This window comes from Columba livia, chromosome 10 (assembly GCF_036013475.1).
Source record: "Columba livia isolate bColLiv1 breed racing homer chromosome 10, bColLiv1.pat.W.v2, whole genome shotgun sequence".
In the NCBI taxonomy this organism is placed as follows: domain Eukaryota; kingdom Metazoa; phylum Chordata; class Aves; order Columbiformes; family Columbidae; genus Columba; species Columba livia.
In genome coordinates, this window is record NC_088611.1 from 14,908,852 (window position 1) to 14,930,951 (window position 22,100).

At 42.3% G+C, this 22,100-nt stretch overlaps 1 protein-coding gene across 4 annotated transcripts in view; it reads right to left on the bottom strand.

The window, feature by feature from the left end:
- Positions 1-22,100, bottom strand: part of SLC25A26 (solute carrier family 25 member 26) — an 84,763-nt gene that overhangs the window by 22,982 nt on the left and 39,681 nt on the right. For 2 of the 4 annotated variants that reach the window (XM_005505616.4, XM_065075474.1), the window contains one exon: positions 5,056-5,100. The exons of the other annotated variants lie outside the window; for them this stretch is intronic. In XM_005505616.4, the coding sequence (XP_005505673.1) occupies positions 5,056-5,100 (45 nt within the window). The remainder of the gene's footprint in view (positions 1-5,055; positions 5,101-22,100) is intronic. 4 annotated transcript variants of the gene reach the window in all.

A 22,100-nucleotide genomic window follows, 5' to 3' on the forward strand; every position in this document is an offset into this window, starting at 1 on the left:
AAATTGAGCTCTCTGGAGGTCAAACTAGCAGAACCAAGCGAACAAGTACATGGCCAATGCCTTCATGTAGATCTTTAGTCCAGTCTACCAGGAGTTTTCCCAAGCTCTGTTGCTCTGAACACAAGTGCCTTGTGCCTGGGGTGACAGCTGAGCCTGAACACAATAAAATGGACCAAAGGAAGTGTAAGCCAAATCCCATGCCTGCTCTCCATCACGTGGGCAGAGCTCAGTTTAGGAACAACATGGGGAACTTCTGTTCTGATCCAACCAAACTTCTGCTGCTCAGCCCCACAGGTGAATAGCTGGACTCTCCCATTCTCTTTACTGCAATACCCTGCTTATTTCACAGGGTGGAGAAGAGCCTGTGCATCTTCTTCAAACCATTGTCTCTTTCTGAAGCCATGAAAGCATTCCTCTGCTTGTTCAGCACCTTACACCACTATCACATACCACCATAGCCATTACAAACTCCCACAAGAGGGACCTGCCTGTGTATCTCACCTCCATGTCTCCAGCGATTGCCTCTGAAGGTCCAACCAAATATCTCTCCTTATAAAACACCTGTTAATTGGTAAGACTTACAGATCTGAGAGAATTGTATTATTGTTAAAGCCAATGACAAAGAAAAAACACATGGGCTCACTGTAGGTTTTGCCCAGCACCAAGACAAAAAGAGGGAAATCTGGGCCCCACTGAGTGCCAGAAGAGCCAGGACATCACCTTGAGCCTGGTCAGCCCAAGATTTTTATCTTTCCTTGCAGGTGCTGGGCCCATGGAGCAGCACAGTCTGTGCCAGCCCTCCCAGAGAGGCTGTGTGTGCAAGAGCAGGACTCACCGGCACACACGCTCTGCAGGGTGAAGGCAGCCAGACCCTGACGTTATACAGTCTTAGCAATGACCAAGTGTCTCATCTCAGAATCAGACCTGTCTAATGAAAAAGACAAAAGGTTCCCAGGATAGTAGGTTTGTTTTCCCTCCTTAAAAAAACAACCAACCAACCAAAGAACCCCTTATTTTTCAAGTCTACTCATTTGAGAAGTATTTCCTCCTGCCCTGCCTGTTCTTTCTCTCCTCACTGGCTACCAGAGCCTTTTCTCCAGACATATAATACATTTGGTCTATAAAGAGAGCATTCTCCATGTACAGCTGTGTTGGAGTAACTCTCAGAGGCTCTGAAGTGCAGCCAACATGCAGAAATATAAAACCCAAGAGGACTGAGTCTTGTTTCACCTGAGATGAGTTTATCTTACAGCGCTGTTCTCTGAGGGAGCGGACCATTTCCACTCAGACATAAGCAGCAGGGACTTTTGACAAGATGTTTCTGGACTCAAACCTAACCAGAGGCTCCTGATTTTGTGAGTTTTTTTTAAACTCTGTTTTGTTGGGGAAAAAAAAAAAGGATGCTCTGCATTTCTGTCGTATGAATAGAGCAGAACAGAAGATCACACAGAAGGGATGAACTTCAGTGTTACAGTCATCTGAGTGGAGACGACATAGCCCTGGCAGCAGGTGAGAGCCAGAGCTGCGCCAGGCTCCCTGGAACCCACAACAGCTTCATGCCAAATATGCAGCCCTGTAATTTGAAATTCCCACAATGAAGAACACATATACAGTATTTCAAAACTGAGTTATAGAGGCAACCTGGAAGTTCCAAGGTAGCCTACAGAGGGCCTGTATCTTACAATGTTATTCCAAAACTTGAACTAATACAGAAGGCATTGGGCTCAGGAGGCACTGGGGAAGCACACAACTATGTTCTGCTGCCGTTCTTCAAGGCCAGCTGGCTTTGAGATGGGATCAGAAGCACTAACCCCACCTAAAAGAACCTAAACCTGATCAAACTGCCACAGTGCTAATCAGCCACAGTGCTCCTCTGAGGGCTGGTGGAGTCAATGAAATATGAAATGCCCCTTCTTGCCCTGAACTCTGAGGAGACTTCAAAATTGTTTTAGCTGTAAGGCTAAAAAGACCGAGAAGCACTACATTAACTCACCCTAGTAGAGAATTACAATCTCTGTCCTGATATCTGATACAGCATAGCACAGTTTCCTTCTCCCCTTTGGTTTGTATCAACAATCTTCACCTAACTCAAAATATGGAAAAACTAAGGACTGGGAAGAGAAAGGACATTAGGTGTACAATATAGCATTGGATGCTACCTACATCCAAAAAAATGAGGGTTTTTTTTTGTTTTTTGTTTTTTGTTTGTTTTTTATTAAAATCACCATCATTTCTTTACTGTTGTTTCTTGAGTCACTGTGATCCAAGAAATGAGTCTATTGACTCTTTCTAAAGTCTGTGTTCACCTGAGCAATTTGAAGAAAAGCCACTATTTCAAGCGGTATCTATTCCATGCTAATTACTGCAATACCCCTTTTCCAGCACACACAGTGTAGGCAACCTTATAATTCAGTAATCTCTACAATCTTCTTCTAACTTAGTTTAGTGCACGATATCTAAGTTTACTCTCATATAGGACAATTAGTCTACATTCACAGACAGAAGAAAGCTGTGCACATAAATATGTGGCTAAAGTCCACTGAAAGCATAAAGAATAATCACAGCAGCTTGGAGCAAAGCAGATACAGAAAATGGGATACAGAGGCACCTGATTTGCTGCCTACAACAAGCCTTTATTGGGCTTCTTTAAGCTTAATACTCTGCTGCTGGCTACAGCCAGCACATGCATTAGAGAAAAGGAAACTCCTCTTCTTCCACGTGCCTCACGAGCTGTCTTTTACAGTGGAAAGACATTTTTCCTCATTTTTACAGTGATTAGCTTTTGGGGGGAATTTGAAGACTGAGTCTATCATCCCTCAGCTTACATAACTTTGTTCTAATGGTTTTAAAAATGACACAGCCACAGGACTCGCACTGTTCTCTTCTGTGAAATGATCCACGCACATCATACACAACCGCTCCCGCATTTACTTTCTCAAGTAACCCCATTAATACAGTGCAGAATAGTCCCTCAGGCGTTATCTAACCAACAGCTTCAGTAAATTCTTCTGTGTCAAGGCTGCACACTGTCTCTCGTCCTTTGCACTTCTACCTCTTCTTAATTACTGTCTCTTCATGCACCCATGAGAAGCCCTACCCTGAATCATACTTCTATTGATGCTACTGGCCACTGTTGATGAGGCCATAATGATTTTTCTCCTTTGTTGTACTGTCAGGGCCATTTTTTAAGAGGTTCATTCAGACCAACAAAACATAATCTGTTTTCACTGCCTGGCTTTGATATGACAAACCTCAAGTTCTCTCCATGTCCTGAGCCAAAGTGACTGGAGCATGCAAGACTGATTTTTGCCATTTTCTACTCCTGCTTCCACAGAATATATTGCAACTGGTCCGTGGAACAAACTAACCCAGTTTTGTTTCTCTTCAGATCTCCACTGGCCTCTTTAGATTAAACATCATGTCTCATCCTAAGTGACTCACTCCTGTAGCTAGTTGAATTAAGTCTTCTTTAAAGCCCACAATCTAAACAATACATTTTATTGTCACAGCTACGTGGACATTAGTTAAAACAACTTTACATTCTGAAAACAGCTACACAACGTTGCTGTTTTATGTGGTTTTGGCAAGAAGGCTGCACTTCTTTAGCACTGCCACCTCTTGCTCTCAAACACGGCTGCTGCACTAACAATTAGCAGGTCAGGTCAGTATCACTGCCCAGGAGTTTACAGAAAGTCATTCCTAGACACCGGCAGGGAAACAGATTCCTAATAAGGCAGCCAAAGCTGCCCTGTGCAATGGAACGATATCCAGACACCACATCAGACCAAGCTTGTGGAGTTCCTATGGAATCCTCTGCAAAACACAGGTCTGCTCTGTGAAAGCTCTTCATGTTCTTCATGCTCCTCCTGCCTTGGGACTCCCATTTATATCTCACTCCCTGAAGCCTCTGGATCAGGGGTGTCACACTCATTTTCACCAGCGGCTACATCAGAGTAGTTACATTCATATAGTCCTAAAACTACATTTGGCCCTTTGAAGGCAACTGCGAGGCTGGTGTGGCCCCCAGTAAAAATGAGTTTGACACCCCTGCTCTAGATGCAAACATTCACACTGTGGGCTTGTTCCTCCAGAACAAACCAAGCTACTGACACACAAGGGGACAAGCTAATGACCCACCCAAGCATACACGGACCGAGGAGAACATAAGCTCTCTTCCCTCAAGAGAAGCAGCAAGGAAGATCACCACCGGTTCCCATCCTTCCCAGTTGGGGTCTCAGTGCCAAGCTTTCTCAGAAGTCCAGCACCCTTAAGAAGAAAATTATTCTCTCTCTAGCTCCTCTCTTATAAATATGATATTTTTGCTACATTTTGTTTTAATGATCTGCAATAATTTTCTGTGCTTTCAAGTCAGGATCTCAAAGCACGTGAGAAAACTTTGACCCCTCTGTGATCTTTTGCTGTGAGTTAAAGCAAAAAACAGAGGGACAGAGAAATGACATGACTTCAAATCCAACTCTGTGCTCAAAAATCTGGACGCTGACTCTGCCCATGATAAACAAAGCAACCAGCTAGTGGGAGAACAACACATCATTCTAAAGACTGCACTATTAAAAGACCATGCAGTTGACACCTTCTTTGAATGACCTTTGAAATACCGCATACACTGCCAATCAAAATAGCTTGCCAGCGATGCGCTGAGAGTCTCTCCCTGCCTATAAACCCAGGCTAAATCAGTCTCCTGTGTATCATTTGCAATTGCCTCCTACCTTGAAGAGTAAAATGCTAAAAAAATTAAAATTAACAAATAGCCACAACACAAGATGGTTCCCAGTTTAATCAGTAAAAACTGGGGTAGCAGATAAGATTTCTGGCATGCTGGGGAGTAAAATTCAGACTTTATGCCACATATCAATGGTTAGATGTTCCCTGGGTTTTTACAGATATTCAGGCAAATGAATTCGCATGCACAGGTAGGCTGGTACATACTTAATGATTCTTGCATGCACCCATAATTGTGATAACCAAGTTAGATGAGTAACCATGGATAGCCTATGTCAAATGTGTAATGTATTTCTGTCATTAAAGAGGACTTACCTTTAAGGACTCCCAGAGGGGAAATTGTACCAGAGAGAAAGGAATCTGGAGAGGTAGGGAAAGAAAAGAAAAATACCACAACATAATGTTACAAAAGCAAATTAGGTTGGCACATTCCTGGACTGACTAAATTAGGAACAGTTATTGTTCACTCAGCAAACTGCAGCTTATTACATTTACGAATCTTTAAGGACACTTTATGTATGCTGCCATTCAATGACTGGTTTCACTTTGTTTATCACATTCCCTGCTGAGAGGTTAATGTATCGTTACCAGGGTGGCCTAGAAGAGCAATAAGCACTATGATCTAGTGCAGGGACGTGCTTGGTTTGACGCTCAGCCAAGAAAGCCAGAAGGATGGTTCACGAAACACTCCTGAGACCAGGAACACAGTCTGGCAAAAAATAACATCTTCAGGAATACACATTCTCACAAAAGCTGAGCAGAAAACAGTTGTGCTACAACCAGGGCTTTGCAGTTTGGGCATCAGATGCAGAGAAGAACTTTTCTGAACATCTCCCAGTGATCTCACATTAACAATTTCCCCAGAGAATTAAAGCAGGTTGTGAAAAGCTACCACAACCCAACCAAAATCCAAGGGAGATGCTCGGTGGTTCTTTTCTCATCACCTACAACAAAAGCTGCTTCTGTCCAGCAACAGCCTGTATCTCCGTCTAGGCTCATTCCTGTTGCCATGTGTTCCCAGCAGTGCCTGTGCAATTCCAGCTCCTTTACAGATTTTGCCCTAATAAATGCCTAATGACCAAGTCTCTTAACACATGGGAGAAAAAGCAAACATGTCCATCAGCTCTGCAGGCTGTGCAGGGCTAACACATGGAGTAAGTGAGTTTTCACCATGAACAGAGTGATTCTTTGCAACAAGAGACGTCACATTCCAAGCTTGCCTTCCCTTACAGTTTTGTCCTCCCCGAATCTCTGCACTACGTTCTGCTGGCTCTTCCTCTTCCTTCACCACTCTGACAAGCCCTGTCCAAAATCCGCTTCAGGAATCAACCCTGCCTTTGCTATCTTCAGCTCAGGTGTCATCTTGGAAGAAGGACTCCCTAGGGAAAGAGCAGCCTGTGCCAGAATTGCCCTACAGCTATATCTGCAGGTCTACTTTGCCCCTTCCTAAATGCTTCCTGCAGTTCTCTCCTCCACCTCAACAGCCAGCCAGGCCCAGTTTCAAATCGTCTTCCACATATCTATTTTCTTCTACTCTTATCTTCCTTCCTTAAGCATGATGCATGTCAGATCAGCTTCCCCCTTATGTAGGCTAATTTTGTAGTTTGTGCATCGTTTTCTTAGTCTCAGAGAGCACTTATGCAGGTTTTGCCATGAAAAGTAACATGAGTGATGTCAGGTTAAACACATTCACTGCAGAGATATGAACAGCTTATTAAATCCAAATTCAAGCTACACAAAGGAATCTGAAATGGTACATCCATTCAACATCACAAGAGTTAAAGAGTATTGTCTGCTTCACTGTGTTGCAACTAATGATTAATAAATGAGTCTATTAAGTTAATCTGCCAGGCAAAACTAAGCTTGACAGACACCTGCCACAGAAAATTTGTTATCTGTTCAGGCAGGAAATGGCAGTGAGAAGAAATCAATGTCACTGCTGTACATTGAGCTGACAAACTGAAATCTCAGAGGAAGTTTGTCATCTTGAACAATGAGCAATATCCCTGGTGGCATCTCAGAGCCCCACAATAAAGGTCAGACAAGGCTCTTATTTATCAGGCCCTTGTAACCCTAGTATAGCAATTAAATTCTGTTTTTAATACTGGGTGAAAAAGTCCAGCTATTTGACAGTAATATGTGCTAATATATTTACAAGAAGATATATATATCTCCGTATACTGCTGCATCATTGTTGAATTGGAGTTTAATGGCATGGTTTCTTTACAACGTAAAATGAAAAGCAACACAATCTTCTATTATCTAGGCCAAAAAAATAGAAAAAAGACCCCAACAATACCCACTACATTTGCTTCGCATTTGTTAAAAGAGAGAAGAGGAAACGCTCTGTATCCAGCTGTACAGCAAACAAAACAAGCTTTCAAATAGTCTCCAAGTTTTGCTTCTTTTACGCGTGAATGAGTCGTAAAATTATGCAGCTGTTAATAAGACAACAAGGGAAGCTTTTGACATAAACCCTTTTTTATCTCCTAGCTAGAAGCATTTCAGTTAAAGAGGAAATTTGTTCATGATTGCTGTTTGATTTTCAAGGGTAGTGATGTTTGCTTTCCGTGTCCCGCTCAGTGGGGACCAGACCTGCATGGGGCTTATCAGCTTCACTTTTCCCCGTGCACCCCGTGAGATGCTGCGACGCGCAGGCTTCCAAAACAGCCGGGAAGATTTGGGATGTGCGTCAGTGGGACCTGCACAGACACTGGGCAACCTGCTCTCTAAGATGCCTGCAGGATAAGGGCCCAAACATTCACAAGTCACACTTCCACAGGGTTTGGAAACTTGCAAAACAAACTAGGAAACAGCACCAACAAAAACAAGCAGAGCAGCACCTTGGCTTGCATCAAGAAGATCATAACAAGAGGTGTCCACCATTTTTTACAGCCATCCATCAGAGCCTATTTGACAACATCCTGACTTTAAAACAAAAGCCACACAGGCAATTTCACAGTATCACAGTATGTTTGGGATTGGAAGGGACCTCAAAAGATCATCTAGTCCAATCCCCCTGCTGGAGCAGGAACGCCCAGGTGAGGTCACACAGGAACATGTCCAGGCAGGTTTGAATGTCTCCAGAGAAGGAGACTCCACAACCTCCCTGGGCAGCCTGTTCCAGTGTCTGTCACCCTTACTGAGAAGAAGTTTTTTCTCAAATTTAAGCGGAACCTCTTGTGTTCCAGCTTGATCCCATTACCCCTTGTCCTATCATTGTTTGCCACCGAGAAGAGCCTGGCTCCATCCTCATGGCACTCACCCTTTATATATTTATAAACACTAATGAGGTCCCCCCTTAGTCTCCTCTTCTCCAAACTAAAGAGACCCAGCTCCCTCAGCCTTTCTTCATAAGGGAGGTGCTCCACTCCCTTCATCTTCATTGCCCTACGCTGGACCCTCTCCAGCAGTTCCCTGTCCTTCTTGAACTGAGGGGCAATTTCATGGGCGCTGGAATGAAAGGGAGTCTGGCTTCCTGCGAGTTTGGGTTTTGTCATTGGATTCTCTGAAGCCAAATAATTTCCAAGCCGGTTTCGGCGATCTTCCCACAACACGGACCTCTATCACATTTCTTCTCTACATTTATTCCACATCCTCTGTTGAAAGTTCAGTTCCTACTGCAAGCCTTTCCTCAAACCCCTTCATCGCCTTTATTCTGTCCTCACACCCGTATCTTCAAGAAACTTATAGGAACTTGTATTTCTCTTTGCAGCCTCTGCCTTTCTGCCACATTTCCGCGGCCAACGTGCCCCAGGGCTGCGCAGGCCGCTGTGCATCCGTGTGCGCAAACACCCTGTGTGCACAAGGCTCGTTCCCCTAAGAGATCAGACTAACCAGCCCACACCCAAAAGCAGGATTAACATATGCAAAAAGAAATAGCTGTGCGAGGGTAACTCGCCCAACAATTAAAAAGCCTTTAGATGGCTTACTGCCCTTTATCCCTCTACCACGACAGACGTGACAAAATCTCGCAGTCTGGGGATACTTCTTAATTTGCACATTTACAGTATTTCATTCCTTTTCATATTTTGCTTTTTAGAAGAAAAGCTCTTCAGCAATGAACAGAATCACACCCTGCCAGGCAGCAATATTTATGCCTGAAATAGGCTGAGGCAACAATAAAAATGTGGTCCACACATGTGGGTGACTTTCTGCCAGCAAATATGAAACCCTGGCGAGCTCCACCAACCTCTCATTTGACGTTAATATAAAATAGACAGAGTACCAGCTCTCATGTCTGGCCCAATGTTATATAACTGTGCTGTTTGTTCGACAGAGTCAACTCCTACACACACACACACACACACACACACAAAAGTTTGAAGCGCCCAGACAGCTGTAAATCATTATTCTAAAATGTTTTATAGGTCAATGAAATTATCATTTACTCTGGTCACTCTAGTCCTTAGCACCTGATGCCTAACATAATGAAATGAACGTTGCAGATTCTTGTTTCTACAGATCTACTTAATTTTCCTGACACAGCTGGATTTAAAAACATTATTTTTAATAAGTTACTTCTAGAAACAGTTGCACTTCACAGCCAGGAAAACAGATACACACTTCTCCACTTCTAAAAAAAATACCAATCTTCAAGTACTGAAGACTGACAGCAGAGAAAAAGTCGTCCCACCAAATACTGTTTAATTAAAGAAAGTTAATAATAACTCTTTGTAACTACAACACAGCATTTTAAAGTAACTCGAAATTCACACATCCAATATCTCATGCTGCATTGCAAACTGACATGGTCCAAAAGGAAACGCAGAAGCCATGGAGCAAGGAGAGCACGCAGGAGAAATGGCAAAGGAGGAGGGAGAAGAACCAGAAGAAAAATAAAACAAAAAAACAACCTCCTCTCTCCCCCCCCCCCCCCAACCCTCATCAGTCCTTTCAGAACTGGGATTCCCTTCCAAATATGAGAATTCTTTCACACAAAGAGGAAACAGATGTCCATGGCTGGAATTTGCATGTGGCTTTATTCTCTTCTAGGATACAATAAAACTACTCTTCTTCTCATCCTCCGAGCTAGAAATTAAACAGTGGCATGTCATGCATAGTCCAGCTGTGCTTTCTACTTCCAACCTTTATTAGCAATATATTTAAAAAGAAGAAAAAAGAGAGACAGAAAGAAAGGGAGAAACTAGAAAAGCATAAGAAATGAAAAACCATGTGGTATGTGTTCTCAAAACAATATAAAACCTACAGATGTTCTTAACTAATCTGTGGCACATGTTTGTTTATTCAGGTTTTCCCTGTCTCCAGTTCAGCAGGCTTTGCTCTCCAGAAAAGCTATCTGTTTTTACAAACATTACAGTAAATACTGAAGGAGAGATGGGCATAAACAGCCAGAGGATGAGCCAGGCTCACCTTGTAAGAGCTTTCTCAACATCCCTGAAACTGCTCTCACCTACACCTCCACTGTTCCCTACGTTAGCAGAACGCGGAGAAAAGCCCATGGTTATGAAGAGGATTTTGACAGTACTAATATCACAAAGGCCACCAGCAAGAACACCTGTTCACTTCAGGGAGAACGTACCGCAGCCGTCACAGAGTGGCTCGCAAACTTGCACCTCACTTGTCGCTTGCCCGGACTTTGACAAGGCCCATGGAGATGCCATCACCACTGGAACCTGGATTTACAAGGAGATCCCCACCACGGCGTCTGAGCTGTGGGTGCCAAACTGTGCCTTCTCCATTGTCATTATAAAGAAAAGTCTAATAACCCACTTCTGAATATCTAAAAAATATACTGGTTTCCAAGGATACATAAACCTCAAATTTCACCTCAAATTTCAGGAGAGCAATCTTCTCTTTACCTAAGTTCTTTTTACATTCCTTTTTTTTTTAAACAGCTTCTTTATAAAAGATGGTTCTTTACAAACACTTTCAAATTACAATAGAATAAAACAACCCTGTCTGCCCACTGGAGTTAACAGTAAAACATTTACATTAATAATCATAGTAAATCTGGTTCAGTGTCTTGTCCTCCTAAAATTCTTCACGTGCTTGCCCAATAGATCTGGATTATGATAAACTGATGTTCCAGCTATAAATATACTTCCCCCATGATGTGATTTGATAAAACAGCATGAAATAAGGTAAGTTTCCCCTCCAGCCCTGTCAGAGGTCACAGTAGACACCATTATGAAGACCTGTAGCTTTCCACAATACTGACTAAAGGTGAAGGTGTAGAGGAGCTCAGCAGAGCCATCATCCATGGTATAGCCCAAAGCAGACTTATTTTCTTGCAAAGCTTCAATTAATACTGCTTTCCTGATCCTCCTTGACAAATTGCAGACTCCACAAGGAACCCAACAAAGGTAATCTGTAATCTTAACAAGAATGACTGTCAAAGCCATCAGCCATGTTCCTGCAGCACCGAGAGATGAAAGGTGTAAGCGTGGTGAAAGAATGGATGTTTATATGTTAAATAAATGATGGAGGGCTTTGTTAATAAACACTGATGCAATTAGAAACAAAACTCTTCAGGCAATATGACAGCATTGGGTTATCAGTGTCCAGAGAAGATCTCCTCTTGGCTCCCTTCCACAAAGGACACAGTAAAAGACCACATTCACATACAGCACCTTCCTATAAGACCGCACAAAGCCAAAGAGGTGGAACCCCATGGGAAGCAGGGCCATCAGTGGTAAAACTATCAAGTTGTATTTGCAACAAACAACTTTTCACAGCTCTTGGGAGTTGAACCGATGGCTCTACAGCACTGCCAGGGGCAAAGGAACGGCATTTAGGGTGGTAGAAACACAGGTCTCAACAGTGTCAAGAGTGTGATTAAAACAAAAGCTTTGGATCATGCACCAGCATCCACCTGAGGTAATCAGCTATTCCCCCATTTTCAAGCAAATAGCATTAACCCTGTGCGAGTTGGGAGAGAACTGCATGTTATAAATGGGAAGAAATACAAAATTCCTTAATTCTAATCATTATTCTGATTCAAGCATTCACTAGCTCTCAAGTAAATATTTGCATCGTGCTTCCTCTGTTTCCCCAGCTCTAAATCCAAAGCATTTCCACTTGTCACCTACCATATGTCAATGTTTGGAAGTAAATTCTTTTCTGAGACAAAATATTATGTGCTCCACATGGTTGCTTAATTTGGTTACAAACCATTCTAACAGGTGTGCTTTGGACATGTGTGGCAGAATTTCACATAAGACAGGGCTTTTTTTTTTAAACAGCACTACGCACTTGTTATAAAATTAACATATAATGGGCATTATGTAGAGACAAATAAGTAGATTGTACGATGCATAGCAAATTCTATCCAGTTTTTCCTCCACTAGAAAAAGCTGTTATGAAACAAACAAACAAAAACAGTTTCTAGAGGGGTAATATTGACCAGCAGAGGGGAAAGACCCAGGCAGAGATCCAGCATGAGTGCATGTTCCAAAACATTGGGAGAAGAGAAGCACAGAGGCAGATGCACAAACTCAATGCAGGCTGGATTGATTTAAGAGAGTCTGAAGATCGCAGAGCCCTAACTTTACATGAGACAGACCATGACTGAGCTATTGAAGGCTCTTTTCTCAAAGAAACAATATTAACAGCTTTCAAAATCACTGCCTTTTGCACAAGCCCCTTACTTTGCTGGGAGGACAGAATACCTATTAGAATGTATAGTGTTACCCACAGAAGTCAATATTATTAGACTCCAAACAGTAGCTGGACTGACCAGCTCCTAATTATACAAATAATATCCATGTTCTCCCATTTTCCAACAAACAAGCACTAAAGGAGGTGCCCATTTTGCTATTCCTTCTCAAGAACAATATATCAGAAAAATCCTCAACAAGAAAATGAATATGCTGACATGGACTTGTACATGCTGTTTTCAAGGCGCAGATAAAAATCTGGTCGGATAAAAGATGAGTTTAGCAGCTCTAGAAGAATGAAGGTATTGTTTAACAGGAAACAGATGTATGTCAGATGGCAAACTCATTAAAGTGTCCCATCGTTAAAGGAAACGGGATAACAACGAGCCATCTGAAAAAACCCGAACTGATCAGGAAATACACAAGCCGCAGCTAATCTCCTATTTATTGGTAGGTAATGCCTTTAAGTCATGCACATGCATTGAGTTTAGGACCATGAAGGACTAATCTTTGTTCTCATGAAAAAAACATAGGGGCAGAACCCTGGAGCATGGAGCATTTCTGGAAGAAGTCTTCTGAGGAAAAACCCTAACATTTGGAGAAGCTATTACAGCAATACGTGGGTGCACACACACACACACACGGTTATGTGCTGCTGCTTGGGCAGCATGTCAGTTCTCTGATTTGTATTTGGCATTTGTAATGTACATTTACATACAAGTTACTCTTTTAATGTAATTACAGCAACGCTTTATGAAAGGCAACTATCAAATGAGATCCTCCAAGTACAAACATACACAAATCTGATTGAAGCAAAAAAAAAATTGTAGGTAGACACTGGACTGACAGATTTGCAGTATCACAGAAGTTGAACAATTCCTCAAATAAGCATTTTGCACGAGGTAAAAGGACCTGAGTACAAGGAATTAAACAAGCAGCATGTTTGATTCACAAGGCAGGTGGATCTACGGAGAGGAAAGGGTGAGAGTTGCTTCATCCAGCAAATATTCAATCAAAGAAACTTGACAACAGCGCAGCTCTAATTGTACCGACATCAGCACAGGAATTTGCATCCTCAGAGTAACAGCCACAAAAAGTTAACAGACTGGAAAGAAACAGGTGATTCTTGCTTCCTGGATGTATCTCAACCTATAGCAGTTTTGTTATACATTATGATTATAAACATAACACAGCAGCTCTCACCATAAAAACTAAATACATTTCTCTCCAGGAGATTTCTGAATGTCACAAAAAAAAAAAACCCAGGGGAAAATGCATCTTTGCTTTTGCATATGGGCCTGATCCAAAGTTCACTGAAATCACTGGGAATTTTGCACACATGTTTTCAACAGTTTTTGGATCAGGACCTGTGCTCAAGGAGAAAAGAGGAGAGGGCAGGTGAAAGGGTTCTAGCACAGAAGGATCAACTAATTCAGATCCCACTGTGTCCTTCCCAGGTTGCACAGCCTCAGACTCATGGTGAGAGCAGGATCCAAGATGTGACCTTTTTCACATCTTAAGCAGGAACTGCGGCAAATTCACTGGTTTTGCAGAATTGGACACAACAGACCTACTAGTATTTGACCCCAAACTGTGTACATTTAAGTACAACTTAAAGTCCCAATAAAGTTAATGCAAGCTAAGCAAATTCTTTTGAATGTCTTACCAAATAGAAACTTTCGTGTTCTGCTGCATCAATAGCCCTGATTTTTTGGTAAGGGTGTTACTGAGCATTTGCCTTCTGTAAAAATTCAAACAAACAACAACCACCAAAACCACACCAAAAATGTAGAACAAGACAAGTAACCAAATGCTGCTTTAAACACAACATGCCACAGATACTATAAGAAAATTACTCCATCGATGCCAGTGCAAAACCAACATTAATGGAAGAACTACTATAAACCAGCAACTTGAAACTTCTTTCTTTGAACTGCATGATCCATGCAGCACTGTTTATATATCTTACACCATTATCTCCATCATGTGGCAGAGAGGAAAAAATGCAGATAATTGTCGAATTTAGTAAATGCTATTCATGTAAAGGTATTTTACTTATCTTACACACATGTATACACACTTCTGTGCATACACATCCAAAATTTTGTGAGTAACTCACAAAATGGGGCACAGCTAAGCTTTCTTCTGTGACTGCTTTTTGCAACTATTTAGGAACAGCCATATTTGCATTGCACAGTGCAGTAAAAGAAGAAATAGCCTTGGCCTGCAAGGTTCTCAGTCCCAATGGGTGTCAACGAAACAAGGCTCAGGGAAAGCCCCCGGACGGGACAGCGAGTGGCTGTCACACAGCAGCCTGACGGGCAGGTCAGCAGAGGTGGGGTTAAAGGACTGATCTTCACAGCCTCCTTCGAAGAGTTTGCCATGTGTTCTCTGTTGGTGTTGGCTGAACAGGAGTTGGCTCTGCAAAGCACTAAAACACATGTCCAATTTCCCACCTCTTTACACAGGAGCAATTACATGTGTCCTGAAGTCCTGTACTAAATATTCTGACTATCCTGTGTGCCTGAACTAAGACTGGACTATTTTCTCTCCCTCACCTACCTTTTTTAGTTTTTAATAAACAGTTGTGTTGCTTTAGCGCAAACCACAAGACAGGGTCTTGCAGAAGTCACACAGTGAAGCAACTCAGCTATTTTACATCAGGGGACGTAATAGCTTATGACAATCGTTTCTCTTAGCTTTTACGTATTAAAGCATGAGCTTTCCTGAACTGCAGCTACAGTTCCACAAACTTTAATCTGATTCTACATTACAAAAGACACAATTGAAACCCCATTAAAGTGATTTGAAAAATCACAACAAGCATTTGATTGAACCCAAATGAACAGTTAGACAACACACGTACAGATACAGGAAGGATGGTTCCTTTATTATTTTTTTACCCTCTCTCTTTTTTTTTTTTTGACAGTTTAACCAATTCTGCAGACCCTTTAACTATTTAAACAGGAAGCCCCCTGGACCCCTCAGACCTCCCTGCGTATGCAGCTGGAGAGCTGCTCTGCTCCTAATGGAGCGTTTCTTTCCCCCCCAAGGCAGCAGCTGGAGGATGTCGGGCTGGACACCGCAGGGCCACCTGGGACCTGCTGCCCTCCCAGGTGTGGGCTTGCCCGCTCGTCCGCAGCAATCGAGCCCCTGGGAAAGCCGAAAACCATCTCGCTGCCTGCAGCCCCCACCTTCCTGCCTGTCAGCGAGCTGGGAAAAAACTTTAGAGGCGGCTGGCTGCGTGCAGAGAGCGGGAAGGGTTCACTTTCAAGAACCTCTTTCAGGTTTCCTCAGAGGAGTCTAACCCTGCTTGCACAACAGCACCACCATTATAAGACCTGTGGAAATAAAAGCCATTACTCTCCAACTATTTGTTTCAACCCATTGATGGAGAAGATGGTTTCACCATAAGCCTTTGAATTAATTTGCATGTCTTTATACAGCCTAACCATGATATTAAACCACAAAGCTAAACCAAAATAACTTCCCACACTCTGTTTACTCAGCTTGGACATGAGGAAAGTGCACCAAACTGCAAGAGCACGGGAACAGGTTCCAGAGGAACAAAGGTGCTTTGGTGGGCAAGAACTAAACAAATAGAACATCCCAGACACACACAAACCCTTATTTTCTTCATTTGCTCAGCCTGCAGGGCTGTCCACACATCCCAGCTATAGGTTTGGGCTGGTTTTGATGGGAACTGAACTCCAGAGCATGGCACCAGCTAACTCTTGTTCTATGAAATCCTGGTTAGAGCTGTGATCAGAGAAGTAGACACTGTAAAGTTTCCACTTTAGCAATATAAATCATCCCCTCCATGCTTGGCAAAGGACTTAAGAACATGCTTAACTTTCACTGTTGCTGAATAGGAGCAAGATTGTGCTTTAAAAACATTAAAGAGCAGACCCAAACAAGTTTTCAGACTCCATACTCTTCTTTACGCTCCCAACTTCCCATTAATCTAAAAGTTCTCTCAGAGTTGGAGCTGAGCCGAAGTGTTGCGTTGAACTGACGCCTAAACAAAGTTTTCTGCTAATTTGGTGCTGCAACTAACGTGGTGAATGAAGAGAAAAGCCAAAGAAAATAGTCTAAACTTTTCTGTGGGTTACTTTATATATACAATAAAGAACTCAAAGTGACCCCAAATAGCCAACAGAGGATAAGCCAAGATAACAACACAACTGCAGCTCCACCAAGAGATTTTAGCATCACAACTAGCAGCAGAAAAACCCAAGCAGTCAATGTAACTGCCAGGGCCCCGCCATGGGATCGGATCCCACCATTTCCAGCACATTCCTCTGCCACGCAGCAGGTCTGAGCACAGCATCTGCTGCACTGACGGTCCCTTTAAGAAACGTCCTTCTGTGGAAACCATCGACACCAAAAGGAGAAGGCCAAATTGCACACCCATTGCAGTGTGGCCTCTAGAGGGAAAGGGATGGGAAATGCTGCTCTCACAGCTTTAATTCATTTAAAGGCCATTTCACATCCAGAAGATTCCACTGAGATTATTTCTTTTCCTCATTAGTTTTGCAACCATGTTAAATGCCCATCACAGCCAAGCAGCAGATTTGCCGATTCCCTGCTGCCATAGGTAGATTCATAAAACCCACAAGTGCAATAGCTTGAGTTGTGTTGCCTGGTATGAGCTTCTGCCTGTGATGCACAGCAGTAGATGGTATTTACAAACATATGGTTTGAGCCACAGTCTTCCTAATCGTTTTCCAGCTGGGAAACAGAAAATCAGCACTGAAATAACTTTCATGCTAACAGTCATTACTTGAAAAGAAAGACAATCAAAGATAAAAATGTTGGTTGGGGAAATATCCAGACATTCCCTAACCATGAGTAATCTCCAGAAATTTTACCATTTCAGAAGTATTTGAGTATCTTCTTGAGACACCTGCCCTTAATGTAGGTCTACAGAACTGTTTCCGTTCCTGCAGCAACTGGATGCCACCCACAGGCCCTGTAAAGCACACGTGATGCTCCTTTCACCCTGAAACTGAGGTGTATCTGCCCAAATTAGCTGAACAAAATTGCAAAGCAGCATCTGAAGGAAAACAACTACTGATCCTGATCTCAGACGTGGTGTCCCTGAGGTTGCCCTGCACATAGCTGGACTCAAAGAACTTGGCTGTGCAGTAAAGAAAAATTAACAAACAAGTTAAGAATCAAATAGAAAAGGAAAGAAAGTAATGCTATCACCTAATACAAAGAATGATCTCAAAGCAGTGTAACGTTCATAACCTTTTGGGGTGAATTGGAACGGACTGGTGTTAGCAGCATATAATATATCCAGGTGACTTAAAACAGTATTTTTTCTAATGAGATTAGCAAGCTATGCATTACCATTCCCACAATGTTTCAACCTCAAGGCATTTTAATTACATTTTTCATTTATCTTCCTTGGGATTTTCTAATTTGTGCCAGAATGCTTTCTTCACTTAAAACACAGTTTTTATCTCAGAGCAAGTACTAATAGATCATTTCAGACAACGCAACCAAAATCTGCAGAAGTCATACAAGAGCAAAAATCAACTAGGGCTTTCAATCAAAAAATACATCATCATTAACACTTTTCTTTTTTATTTCTCAAATAGTAACAACAAATGCTGGCAGTGGTCTTCGGGATCACAAAAAGTGTTAAGAAACGTGTGGAACAGTGTGCTGATTCTGCATCCACACATATAATTTTAAAAGCTCAGTTAACATGATGCCACTAAATGACCTGACTTTGTTTGCAAGTCCTGCCGTGAATATTATCAGTGTCTGAGACCTAGGACTAACCTGAGGTGGAAAGGAGGTTCCCAAACGCGTGTTGAAATGCTGACAGAGATGGTGAAAATAGCTTTGTTATGTTGGAGGAAAATGTCCAGTAGACTGAGAAAGAGACTGTGAGACAGAATGACCTCTGCTTCTGCTCTCTGCTTGCACTCCCCTCCAGCTGCAGCTGTGGGGATGAAGGGGTTACCACTTTCGCCCTGTTCCCAAGTGCTTATCACAACCTGTGACACACCTGACTGTCCCCATCCCTCCCTAGCTCCTGTCTGGCTCCTCAGGTAACTGCTTCATCCCCACTTCATGCCAAATGAGCTAGGTTAAAAATGATGAGTGTAACAGGGGCCGTAAGCTCCTCAGCTGGCTGTGTAGCCAGAAAAGAATCTCTGAGTATGGCCTAAGCCTGACTTAACTCTCGGGCTTAAACCAAGGATGAGCTATTTTCACCACCACCAGCATGGTGCACCCAGCAGCAGCCATCCCAGAAAAAGACCCCAATATGATGCCCTGTGCCCACAGACGAACTGATAAGTACCTATTTGGAAAGCATAGTCGAACCCTGGAAAGACCCTCCTATCCATGTTTCCAGACCCTGAACAACAAACTTCACAAGATGTGCTGATAGAAAAAAAGTAAAAAGAACTTGTGCCTTTGCTTTGCAACACGTAGCAACTCAGTAAGATAAATGACAAAAGCCTTTACTGTGGTGGAATAGTTAAATACCATCACAATAAAATTCCACCTGTCAGCTCCAAAAGCACCCCACATGTAGAATTTACACAAGCTGAACTGGAGCTGGTTCAGGGCATGTCATAACAGTTAGTCATTTCTGCACTGTGCACTGTTAAAATTGGCCTCAAGATGAATTGAGTGCCTGTAAAGGGCAACCATATTTCAAGCAAACCAGGACATGCTCAGGGTAGCTGGGCTGTCCCTTCAGCTGCATTCCAGAGTGTTTAATTTTTGCCACTCGGTTATTACGAAAAATATCTTGAGTACACTTCCAAAAAATTCCGCAATCCAGTAAAAATACTTTGTGGTATTGGAGGAGAAAGGAGAAGAAAGGTATTAGTTGATATTGAAGGGATTTTGCATAGCATTATTCCAACCTACACTCCTAAGCGTAAAAGTAAGAATCACGAGTATGTTTTGCTCACAAGCCATTTTTTTGTGATGCTTTGCAGTGAAAGCCAGTTCTGGTGTAGGAGACAGCATTACTAGTGTAGATAAAGGGCACCGTACTTTATTTCACTCACACTCTGTTTTTTTCCCAAAAAATCTCACAGCGTGCAAAAGACTTTTGAATCAAGCCAGTGGTGCTGAGCATCCACATCCGCTTTTCAAGTCAACTTAACTTCAGGCAACCAAATACAGGGGAAATAATCAGGCACAGCCCTTCTCAGAAACAGTGCATTAGGGCAGTCAGTCTGACACAAATGAATAGAAATCCTCCTGGGCTTTCTCTGAAATTAATGCACCAATAATGCAAGATTAATACATAATAATGAGACCATTTTCTTCCATGTCACACAAACTACATATAGTATATCAGCACACCGCACGCACTTTGAAGCCAGCAAATTACATGTCAGCAACAAATACATTTCAGATGTAGCAACTAGAAGGGTCATTAGTGGCAATTTCACAGTGAAGGCTGCGTGTCCCCTTTACCTACACAGCTGAAATACATTTTGGATGCTCTGGTAAACAGATCAGACGTTTCAGTGACACATTTTTGGCAGAGTATTTGCTCGATTTTGAAGGTAAATATTTTTGGAAATGATTCACCATTCAAATTTCACAATTCTCATATTTCTCTGGATTTTTCCAAAGGAAAATAAAAAACGCCCTCTCATAACCTTCAAAAACAGATCTCTGAGGCTCATTAAAAAAAGAGGAGAGAATCTGATATTTTGGATTTCCCTTTGCCATACACAGTCCAGACCCCGAACTAGTTAAAACTTCCTCCCCTTTCTATCTCCTGATGTTACCAACATCCCGTTCATAAAATCCACCATTTGGAGAGTTAATGAGAAATCTGAATGGCCAACGGGGCTGCACAAGTCTGTGGTGTCCTCTGGGCATAAGGCATTGAGCAGGGAGTGATGTGGCAGTAAGGAGTGATCACACATTAGAGAAAGAGAACATGGAAAAAGCAGCTACAATTTTGTCGCAGGTCACTTTTGTACCAATCACTTCACAAATAACTGAAGATTTGCCCCAGGACCTGCAAATACGGGAGGGGAGGCAAATGTCATTGCTTAATTCACTTAAAAGAAATGCAGCACAGACGGTGTAAGCTGAAGTGCCACTTTGGTGACAGTTTATTCTTGAAAAATAAATCATTTATACACCTGACACAGCTCGTTTCTTCCTTTCATGATAATTATAGTTTTAGAAGCCTCATTTAAGGGGTGCAAATTAATTTCCAAATTCCACCTACTGTCAAAGAGTGTATTTTATTAGTTGATTGATTACCTGCAGAAGCACTTCAGGAGACACCTTGGAGGCAAACAAGGATTGCTGTGACAGCTCCTTTAAGATATGGCTCTGCTCCTAAATCCTGATGAGCCCAGAGATAAAATAACTGCATACAGGTGTTATCATCTAGAGAACTTTGGGATGTTTGTGCCTCAGAGAAGTACATTTCCTCTCTAGAACACACAGATACTTGCCTTGATGGTACAGCCTTTGCTTTGCGAGAAGTCCCATAAGCTGCCTGGGTTGGGTGCATTTCCACAGCCAGGCAAAAAGCCAGAAGAGCCATGGAGAACTACCCTGCCCTCAAGCTCAGTGTACTCCTAAGGTCTTCTGCACTCCCAAAACACAGATCACTTGGCCTTCTCCAGCTTACAGGCCTGGATGACATTCAACTGGTTTCAAATTTCTGAGCCAAATATACTTCTTGTAAGTTTGATATATGCCAGTTATGGAGGTGGCAGGATTTATAGCAAATTTTACCATGGCTTCTTTGCTGTCGTTTCAGACCTCTGCACTGACCAGAGCTTCCAGCAGACCTGTGCTATTCGTGTTGCAGCAAAAAGACCTTTACATGTGCAATGGGAGTTCTCCTTGCAATCTGGTTTGGTACCCAAAGATCACGGTGAGAAGAAACCAACGTAGCCCAGTACATCTCATATACACCAAGTTCAATTATCTCTACACAATACAGGCACCCTAACACGTCATTTAGATACTGAAGAAAATCTCCATAGAGAAACAACTCTTCCAATAACACAAGTGGAGCAATGCAGAGTATAATGAATTTTATAGGCTTTATCCACTTGTTTTACTGAAGTCTCTTACTCTACACGATACTGAAAGCACTGCTTCCTTACGTTTCTTGTTCACTTTCTCTTACAGCTACACCTGCCATTCCCGGGAATTACAATATTACAGGGAAAACAAGATCCCAAGCTGTAGACCAAGGGCAGTGCCTGTTCCCAACATGTTTGACCTGTTTTAAGGGCCTCTTGTGATGGATGGGCCTGCGCCATGATCAGCTCAGGTGCTGCTTTGTTGGATAGTTCCCCAGAGCTATTTAAGTCATTACTTCTTCACCTTCTCATCACAGGCATAACAACAGATTTTTCTCTTCTCCTTCACAGAAATTTTTCAAGTACTTGTCTTTATTTATCATTTTTCTTCCCTGTGGCTTTTTCAATGCTTTTCCTTCCTTTCACGCACAAGGACATCAGTCTCAAAGACTGACAAAGGCAATTCTCACTGTGTATTTCATCAGCAAGCCTATGCCAGATTGTCAGCAATAGCTGGTTAAGTCTAAACCAACATTAACCCTTCATGTTTGGAAGCAGAAGAAAATACAGAGTCAGAATAGTCTAACAGAGATTCTCTCGTCTGACAGCAATACATTTCTTTTTCTGATTTTGAGCTAGTGAGATGTTACAATCTCCCTTCAGTATGCATGGAAGGAACATCAGAGTTGAACATGTCTGA